This window comes from Chiroxiphia lanceolata, chromosome 9, assembly GCF_009829145.1.
Source record: "Chiroxiphia lanceolata isolate bChiLan1 chromosome 9, bChiLan1.pri, whole genome shotgun sequence".
Lineage (NCBI taxonomy): Eukaryota > Metazoa > Chordata > Aves > Passeriformes > Pipridae > Chiroxiphia > Chiroxiphia lanceolata.
Window position 1 is genome coordinate 31396538 of NC_045645.1, and position 9641 is coordinate 31406178.

At 44.1% G+C, this 9641-nt stretch overlaps 1 protein-coding gene across 1 annotated transcript; it reads left to right on the forward strand.

Annotated features, from left to right (window-relative positions):
* Positions 1–2986: 2986 nt before the first annotated feature.
* Positions 2987–8639, forward strand: CACYBP (calcyclin binding protein). The gene is made up of 6 exons (XM_032697220.1): positions 2987–3117; positions 3702–3894; positions 4537–4633; positions 5177–5276; positions 6648–6742; positions 8320–8639. The coding sequence occupies exons 1-6, from the start codon at positions 3097–3099 to the stop codon at positions 8477–8479; spliced, it is 666 nt and encodes a 221-aa protein (XP_032553111.1). The 5' UTR covers positions 2987–3096; the 3' UTR covers positions 8480–8639.
* The last annotated feature ends 1002 nt before the right edge of the window (positions 8640–9641 follow it).

The following is a 9641-nucleotide window of genomic DNA, read 5'->3' on the forward strand; positions in this document are numbered from 1 at the left end:
GCAGGTGGTTCTGTTCAAGCAGCTCTGTTGCACCAGTGACTCAGCAGATGAGCTGTCCAAAACGTGTGTGTTACTCGGCTAATTCCAACCCAACCCTTAGGGAACCTGTTCACAAGGAGCTGTGCCAGAGAGCTAACGGGTCACCCTGGTCCTCTGCTCCAAATATCAGTCTGGTTTCCAGCACAGAGAATGCTTTTTCTAAAGGCTGGGGATACTTACCAACAGTTGATATTGGTAAGGACTTCCCACTTCCCTGGAGTACAAGTGAGCCATGAGGCAGCAAGCCTGCAGGAAGAGACACAGGGAGCAGAAGGAAACAGCAAGACACTGGAAACGAACTCCAAAGAGAGGCACAGCTGAGCAAGAACAGGACTGAGCAGAATGTGTCACAGTCAGAAGTATCCAAGCGATTTATAAAACCATTTTTCCACGTGAGCAACTGCTCTGGGATTTCTTTTCTATTACCTGAGATAAACAGCCATTGTTCCCAGATAGCTGGAAAAGCACACAGCACTTCAGGGGAAGATAAGAAGGCAAAGAGGGAGAAAAGCTGAAGATTAAATTTACCAGGCGTAACATTTTGTATTGATTTACCTCCACATCACTATCCAAAGTGTTTGTCAGGAGAGGATGCAGCATCCAGATGCTGCTGCAGCTTTGTGCACAGGAGACCTGTGTGGAGCTTGTTTTTACATGACAAGAGTGGTTAACTCTTCCACGTGGAAGCTGCCACTCAAAGGGAAGTGCCACGGGTGCTGAAATGCTCCCGATTTAAGGAAACAAAATAAACACTGTTGTGGGTTTGTTTGTTTTTTTTTTAATCTCACGGGGAAAAAAGCAAATTGCAGGCTCAAATGCATTTATGGAGTAATGAAAGCATTTTCCTCCTAGAAATTAATGTACAAATTTACCAATTTGAATTGTAAAAATAAGAGCACTTCCCAATATAAGACCACAGCTGAGAGTGGAGAGACTCAAAGGAAAAAATATAAGGGAAAAAAACACAGAAGTTTTTTTCCTGTCTCAGTGGCTGTTCAACAGAAAGATCGTAAGGAAGCAATTTCTGAATAAGCAGAAATTGCTTATTCAGAAATTGAGAAATCATGCCATGGAAGTAAATTCCAGTTGACCATATTATATTTTCTGGATAAAATCAATTATCCTGTCTCCAAATGCTGTTCCTGAAGATGGTCAGGCTTAAGCTCATTCCTGTGAAAATTAATCATAATCACAGTTAATTTTGCAGATCTTTCCCAACTGCAGATTCTGAAGCACTGCAGCAGAGGGTTATAATAAACACCTCACTACCACATCTGTTAAAACTGCTGTGGGGAATGCAGACTTGAATATCAATCCTTGGCTTCAGGGTTTCTGTGAATTCATCATCAAATTTCTCCATACCTCTGCAAAGTAAATATCCTCACAGATTAATTAATTCCTGGATATTCACTTTAGAAGAGAAAAAAAACCCCAAAACCTAAGCCCATAAACTGGCAAATGAGCTGGAATTCCCCAACTTGGTAAAACAGGTGTTCTAACTGGTACCCTTTTTTACAGAAATTGACTTTTTAAACACTGAAGGGCTGTGTCCTGCCTTGGTTTCCACTGTTTATAAAGGACATCTGGAAGCAAATGCTCCCTCCTCCACATTCCTACTGAGAGAAGGATTGATGTTGCCTTGTCTGTTTTTGTTTTTGTGGGAAATCTTAATGCCCAGCAGGAACCTGGGGATATAGACACTTTTTTTGTTGGTGCTCAAAGTGCTGATTTAGTAAGAATTGTGAGAACCATCTTTTTCTTTCAATGAGGAAAATGCTTAAAGAGGATTTTGGTAGCATTACACCGGTGTATTTTTACACACATATAGCCACATTTTGTGAATAAAAGCTACATTTCCTTCCAGATGGTTTGATAAGTAAATCTTCTCTTACTCCCAACGTCACTCCCTGAGAACACATTGTGACATTACAGGTTAGGAAGAACTTCCCAGCAGTAACTTAGACTCTGGTTTTGCTCTAGAAAGCTCACTGTGCATTAGTTGTGGGGGTTTCCCTGAGGCAGTGCGTGTTTGGGGAGCTGTGCCATCTACCCAACTGCTGTTAGTTTGAATTGGGTTTTTTTATTGATGAAAGCTTAGAATTTGAAAGCTTAAACCGTGTTGGAGTTACCTTGGAGGTCTTTTCCAACCTTAATAATCTTTTCTGTGAAAATGAGGAGCCAACAGAGAAAGGGGCACTCGGTTTGTGAGCCTTGTTCCCTTTAAAGGCTGGGAACGCAAATTTCTTCCCTTTTCATCATTATTAACTCCACTGCATCAACCTGATATTCTTTACCTGAAGGAAGAAAACAATATATCGTTTTGCAAAACTATTTGAGGCCTTCACAGTCATGAGCTCTGTGGCGTCTGCCATAAAACCAGTGGGAGAAATCTGATGATCAAAAGAAAACATGCTCCCTGCCCGCTGCAGGGAGCTCCTCAGCCTCCGGCCCCTCACAGAGTTATAGCAAAGTCCTCTTACAAAACAAGGTGTGCTCTCACACATGAGATACGAGTGACCGGAGCAAGACAGGTGGCAGTTACAGTGAAACTCCGTGAACACGACATAAGGTTTGAAAATCGAAACAAGGCTTCTCGTAACCAAGTCATTAGATATAGATATTCATGCAAACCACTATATAAACGTTACTCTTGTTGCCATTTGTTTTTTGAAGAGACCAGAGATAGCAGCAAGGTCAACCTAGACCATGCTGTTATGTCGCCTTCAAAGGATAAATGGTTTCCTTCCTAGACCCTTGCAAATTCAGTAAATTCAGGGCGGCACCGCCCGCCCCTCAGAGCCTCGGGGCGGGGAAAGCTCCTCGTCCCGCCCGCCCCTCAGCGCCCGGGGACGGGCCCCGCCCCATGTCCCGTCCCATGTCCCTCGTACCCCTCAGCGCCCGGGGGCGAGAAGGCTCCATGTCCCGCCCCATGTCCCTCCTACCCCTCAGCGCCCGGGGGCGGGAAGGCTTCATGTCCCGCCTCCTGAGGGGCGGAGCGGGCGGTGGCTCGTCACTTCCCGCGGCCGGAAGGTTCCAGAGGTTCCAGCGGGAGCCGCCATGGCCGCGGCGCGGGAGGAGGTGAGGCAGCTTCCGGCGGCTCCGGCCTCGCCGCCCCCGGGCGCTGCGATCCGTGCCCGGCCGGGAGCGGGGTGGGAGCGGCAGCCCCCGCGGTCGCTAAGGGCTGCGGGGGTCTCCCCCTGCGGCGGGGCGTGTCGGGGGAGCCGTGCCATCCGCCCGGCTCCTGGCGGTTCGGGTCGTTTCTTAAATGATGAAGGGTTAGACATTGAAAGCTTAAAACTTGTTGGAGTTGATGATCTTGGAGGGTTTTCCCCAGCCTTAATAGCCATGTGCTCTAGGGTGGCCCTGCCTGAGCAGGGAGGCTGTGCAAGGTGACACATTGTGGTTCCTTCCGACCGGGCCCGTTCTGCCATTCTGTGAATTAAGATTTGATGGTTCTATATATATGGTTATATATCCACAGGACATATATATGCATATCTCACAGGGGGTGAGGAAGGGATGGCTCTGGGTTTAACAAAACTAATGACTTGATAAACGTGAAGCTTCTGGAAAACGGGAAACTGTCGCAAAGAGCTCAGCTGGGAGCCCTGAGGACAAAGAACTGTGTCTAATATATATGTGACCTTTTGGTTTTGAACCAGCTGCAGAAAGATCTGGAGGAGGCTAAAGAACTGCTCACGAAGGCCACGAGGAAGCGGTTGCGTGATGTCCTGCTGGCAGAGAAACACAAGCTGGAGATAGAAATCAAGAATCAGCCTCTGCCCAAGCCCAAAGATGTGGCAGAGGAAGAAAAGTCGTCGCTGGGAGGGTACACAGTGAAAATAAACAATTATGGTAGGATTATTTTTCTAGCATCTTTCTGAAGAGAAGGCAGGGTGGCATTACTGTGAGTTAGAGTTGCCACTTATCATTATAGCAAAACCTTTTTAAGTTTTTATTTCATACTGGGGACCCCACTTTAATGATACCCTGCCATGCCAACCCCAGTGTGTGTGATGGTGCTGGTGCGATGCATTAAGGATCCCTGGTGTACCAGCTGGTATTTTTCCATTACCTAGTGCTTAGCAGAAGTGAAGGAGTGAGGTTTGGCTTCTCTGCTTGCCATGTAGGTGAGAGGAGAGGGAATTGCTCAAGATGCAGGGAGGAGGGGAAAAAGTGGGTCAAGGAAACTGCACCAGGAACAGACAGCTGCCTCCAAGTCCCCCTGCACAGATGGGGTTGCTCGCCTTTCACCTCAGCTGAGGCATGTTTTTTCTCCGAATTTGCAGGAATTAGGGAACAGGGCTACATGTGAAGACCTCCTTTTGCTCTTGAGTTATTTCTGAATAATTCATGTTTTCCCCTATCCCTCTGAAGATTGTTTCAGTAAGGCAGAGTTCGTAGTCATTCTGGGGGAGTTTGTGGAGGGAGCTGGAATGGAATGTATGAAGTTTATGGAGGAAAAGTAGAAGTTAATCTCTGTTTTTTCACTTGCAGGTTGGGATCAGTCAGATAAGTTTGTGAAGATTTACATCTCTTTAAATGGAGTCCAGAAGCTTCCAGCTGAGAATGTGCAGGTGAATTTCACAGAAAGGTGAGTTCATCTGGTTGTACCACAACAAGAACGCTGTTTGAAATGCAGGAGTGTTGGATAAACCCTTACTCCCCACTCCCTTTTTCTTTTTTAAAACTTGAGCTGTGTTAGCTCTTAGTAGCACTCTGGACATACTCTTAAGTACAGCTCTCCTTAGAGGGTATCAGGATGTTTTCATTTTGCAAGTGCTTGTTGCACCTCACCACGCTTGACAGGACGTCTCGTGTCAGCCCTGGTTTTTTGATGCTGATAGAACTTAAATATACATTAAAGAAATCTGCCTTTCCAAGGTTGTAGAAGTTTAGTAGAAAGGAACCTGAAGATCTTGATTTGTTGTGAAGTCAGGATTTGTCCTTTTAATTTCTTAGTGTTAAAATTCAACTGAACATTTGAGAGCCTTGGGAAGAAACTAATCCAAGCTTGTTGACCTGCTTTCCCAAGAAATACACCTGCTTTCCTAAGAAATAGATCTGCTAAAGGGTTTTCAGACATTGCAATGATTGGAATATTTGTGCCTTTCCTCCCTCCACTTTCTGGTTCCAGGTCATTTGATCTACTGGTGAAGAACCTGAATGGAAAGAACTATACCATGACCTTCAACAACCTCCTGAAGCCCATCTCTGTGGAAGGCAGCTCTAGAAAGGTGTGTTTGAGACACCTTGTCTGTTAAAAGATAATTTAGGTCCCTCACAAAGTGTCATGTTCATTGCCTGATTATTTCAGGAGACTCGGTCCTAACCTTCAGTCTCTTCCTTCTACTGTAAAGTCTCTGCACTGCGAATGTGATTCTTATTAATCTATGATTGTCATAACTGTGGAATTAGTCTCTGGAATCCTATTTCAAAAGATTGTGTCTGGATATACTATGCTTTTTTTTTTTTTTTAATAGCTCTCCAACAGGATTTCAGAAATAATTAAGCAGAAAATTCCACCAAGCATCCATTTGTATCTTCGTGCTTTTAAATACCGCTGAGAAATTTTCTGCAGTTTTAAGGTCTAAGAGATTTGTCTGCAGAATGAAATCTTGGGAAGCCTAAAGAGGCTTAATTCCCAAAGCAAAGTCTGAGACGTGCTCTGCCTTGGTAAGGGTGTATTGCTCCAGAACTGAACACTGGTGGTGTGGTTTAACCCCCGCTGGGGTTAATTTTCCAAGGGAAAAATTCACTCTATCCCCGCTGAAACCAAAACGTTAATAACGGTTTACAGCTGCTGACTGCAGCTGGTGATATCCACGCTCTGCTACTTGTAGCAACTTTCCAGGCTTAGGGAGGTGTCGCACACCCCCTCTGTGTTCTCTGCTGCACGTGGTGAAGATGCTGCATGATGGGAAGAAATGATGGTTTAATTTGAAATTGCCCTAAAACTAGGATAGAGTGAAATTGAAACAGCTGAAATAAATAAAGGTGATGCTCTGATGATTTTTTTTAATATGGGCTGAAAGTGAGCAGTGGTCACTTTCTTGCAAAGCAACAGCAGACTCTTGTCTGCTGTGGCAAGTGGGAGTTCTTTGTGAAATTTAGGTCAGGGTTGCAATTAAACAGGCTTTGTTTGTAACTTGCAAACATGCTGCAAGATTAAGCAATACCCTAAAACTAGTTTCTTATCCTTGGAGAGAGAAATTGGAAGAGTGTCTACCTGAATTTGGTGTGCTTGGAGAAGTCCAGTAGGGAGTCTAGACCCTCTGCAAGGCAGCCCTGGGTACCTGAGCATCCCGAGAATCACTGAACGGTGTTTATGCAGCACTTAATGTTCTTCTGTATTGGTACTGTAGTTCTGTACTAGAATTCTAATTATCACACCATTTAAATTGTTCACAGTGAGGTTAATACTTCATGCCTTAAAGCTGAGCACGTGCTATAATTTTTGTAGGCTACATAATAATGAATAACTGAGAGAAACCTTTCAGGAATTTGTGCGTGTGGAAGAGGTTTATGTTATAAGCTAATCTTATTCATTGTAACCAGGATCCCTTCATGTAGCATTCTAAACTCATGCCTTGGTGTTCGCCATACAGATAAAGACAGACACGGTCCTTGTGATGTGTAAGAAGAAGCGGGAGGAAAAATGGGATTGTCTCACTCAAGTGGAAAAAGAAAGCAAAGAGAAAGAGTAAGTGTCCTTTCAACCCTCCATCTTGTTTTCCATTTCTTGTTCTCCATGTTCCCTTAGGACTGCTGGGAGAGGTCTGTACTGTACTGACTACAGCCAGAGTCTGAATCACTGGGCTGGGGGACAGACCCCTAATATGTTTGAGGTTTCTTGGGGACTTTTTTTTTGGTGCTTGTAGGACTGGCAGTAGAGGAGATACACTTTCAGTAGCTGTTTGGCACTCTTCGACTGTTTTATTGCTCATGATGAAGGCTGCATCATGGGAAATACAAGAGAAAGACCTGCAGTGAGATTGGTAAAGGGAATCAACCAATTAAGGATTCATTTGCACTTTGATGGCTGCATTCACTGCAGAAGCTGCTCTAGTGAGGTGACTTTTTCAGGCAGGTATATTGTATAGAAATACATAGATATATTCCCTGCAGCTCTGCTGGTCTAAATAATTATTGTCACCTCTGTGTGAAGTGCCTGCACAAAAGTCCTAGCCTGCTTTTGGCCAAACAGGTCTTTATTTACTTAGATGATTATCCAAAGTCCCAAGCCAACTTGTATCACTCAAAGTGCTTTGGAGCAGCAGGCAGCTTAGACATATATAGGCATATGACAGCAGGAAACATCTGGGGACAAGAAACTTTCATATATATATATATATATATAAAAATGTGTGTATATATATATATATATATATATATAAATGTGTGTGTATATATATATATATATATATATAAATGTGTGTATATATATATATATATATATATATATAAAAATGTGTATATATATATATAAAAATGTATATCATATAATGATTTATATACAAACACACCTGCCAGCTTCTGAGCACTGGGGTCTGCACAGCTGGTGCTTAGCCCAGGGCGTGGGGAACTTGCTCCCTCTGCTGATCTGTTGTGCTCTGCCATGTTTTGCAGCTAGACTGCACAAGGAGCTACCTAGAGGATTTTGGAAAACGGGATAGAGGCAATTTTGCCAGAGAGGGCATTGTGTATAGTTGGGTGGTAGGGGCCGTGTCCTGCCTAGGTAGTGACTGTGCAGGTGGCACAATTTCTCAGCTGAGAAAACTGCTTTGAAATGCAAGGTGTTAAAAAGGAGCCAGTGAACCTCTGGAGGCCAGCTGAAAAATGGGAAGCAGAAGAAAAAAAAAGCCTTTTGGGTTGTGAATGTGGTCACTTCAAAGAGCTCAGTGTGGTTGTTTCTCTGGTTTTATTTGCCTGTCATGTAACACTTATTGGCACTTTCTGTGTCTGTTCTATTTCACTTCTGCTTCTTAAAATTAATGTAGGGCGGTGCCTCCAGGTCATGTTTGGTGCAAAATGCTTCCCATCAAAATGCTCTCCCGCCCCACAGGACATCTCTGGGTACACCAATCAACTTGGCTCTTGGTTTAAGGATGCTCCTTAGGATTCTTCCTGCTTGGAACCTGAGTGAGACCGCCATGATCTAAAGACATAACAAAAGCAAAATCCTCACTGTTACCAGGATATTTCAAACAAATGTTAGCATTTAATTTTTTGCCCAGAGTTGCTGGATATACCTGACCTCCTCATGTGTGTGTCTTGCAGGAAGGCTGCCTACGACACAGCAGATCCCAGTGAAGGGCTCATGAACATTTTAAAAAAGATGTATGCGGAAGGGGACGATGAGATGAAGCGCACCATCAACAAGGCCTGGGTGGAAAGCAGAGAAAAGCAGTACAAAGGGGACATACCAATGGATATCTGAAAGTACTCTGAGAGCCGCCTTAATACCGATCTTCCATGTGAGACATGCTGTGCTGCAAAGATCATCGTTTATACGACCTTCTTCCAAGCAAAGACAGTCATTTTCCATTTCAGGTTGGAGAAAATATTTAAATAAAATAGCTTATAAAGCATTTCCTTCAGTCAAGTGGTTCACGGTTTCCTGAGGAGTGGAGCATAGGTATATCCTTACCTCTCCTTGAAAAAGCATCTCAGATGAGTGGGGAGTGCTGTGAGACCAAGAAGAGAATATAAAAGTAAAGGAATCCTAAAGTAGGATGTATCAAGGCCTCTGTTGCCAGTACACATGGCAGCTGTACCCATGTGGTTGTTGGGGCTAATGTCATGCTCACTACACAGGGTGTGGCTTTTTTATTAGATGTGGGAAAGTGTTGAGCTGTAAAGCATGTCACAAAGGGAGAACTGAAGAAAGCAGAACCACTGTGCTGTGCACTTGATACTTAAGCATTGCACTTGATACTTGTGGTGTTAATCCTGTGGTATTAAAATTTAATAATTACTCTCAGAAATGAATTACTGGCTGTTTAACCTCTTAGGAATTTTGGAAATGTAAGCAGCTCTTTAGTGCCAACTCTAAGCTCCCTGGGGTGTCTTTGAGGTGGCATCAGTCACAGGAGAGCAGTAAGCTGTTGATGCTGGACAGGGAGTTTGCCCTGGCTCTAGCAGTGTGTGAGGAAAAGAGGGATCAGCTCCACTTTGCCTATCACCTCTCAAGGGTTCTAAGGAAACAGAGTAAGAAGTGTATTCAGATAGCTTATACTCCAAAATGTGAACGCAGCTGGGGGTCATGGGTTGCTGTCACTTTGCTGCTAGTGGTATTTGGCCTCTTTACTGCCACCTCTCAGCCCCACTGCTGGGGAGGGGGACAGAGCAGCCACTGCCCCTTTATTGCATTGCTTTGAAGAAGAGTACAGGGCAAACATGAGCTTAGCAGCAGGCTTGTTACTGTGTCTTTCCTGCTTCCTTCTCATGAGTCTCCCAAGGGCAGATTTGTTGTTACCCTAGGAATTAAGGAAGCCACTACTCTCTTGTTAGGGTCTGGACTAGGACTTACTTGCTACCTTGTTTTTGAAGCACTGGACCAAGCACAGGAGAGAAATGGTAGCACATTGTAGTTTCTAACA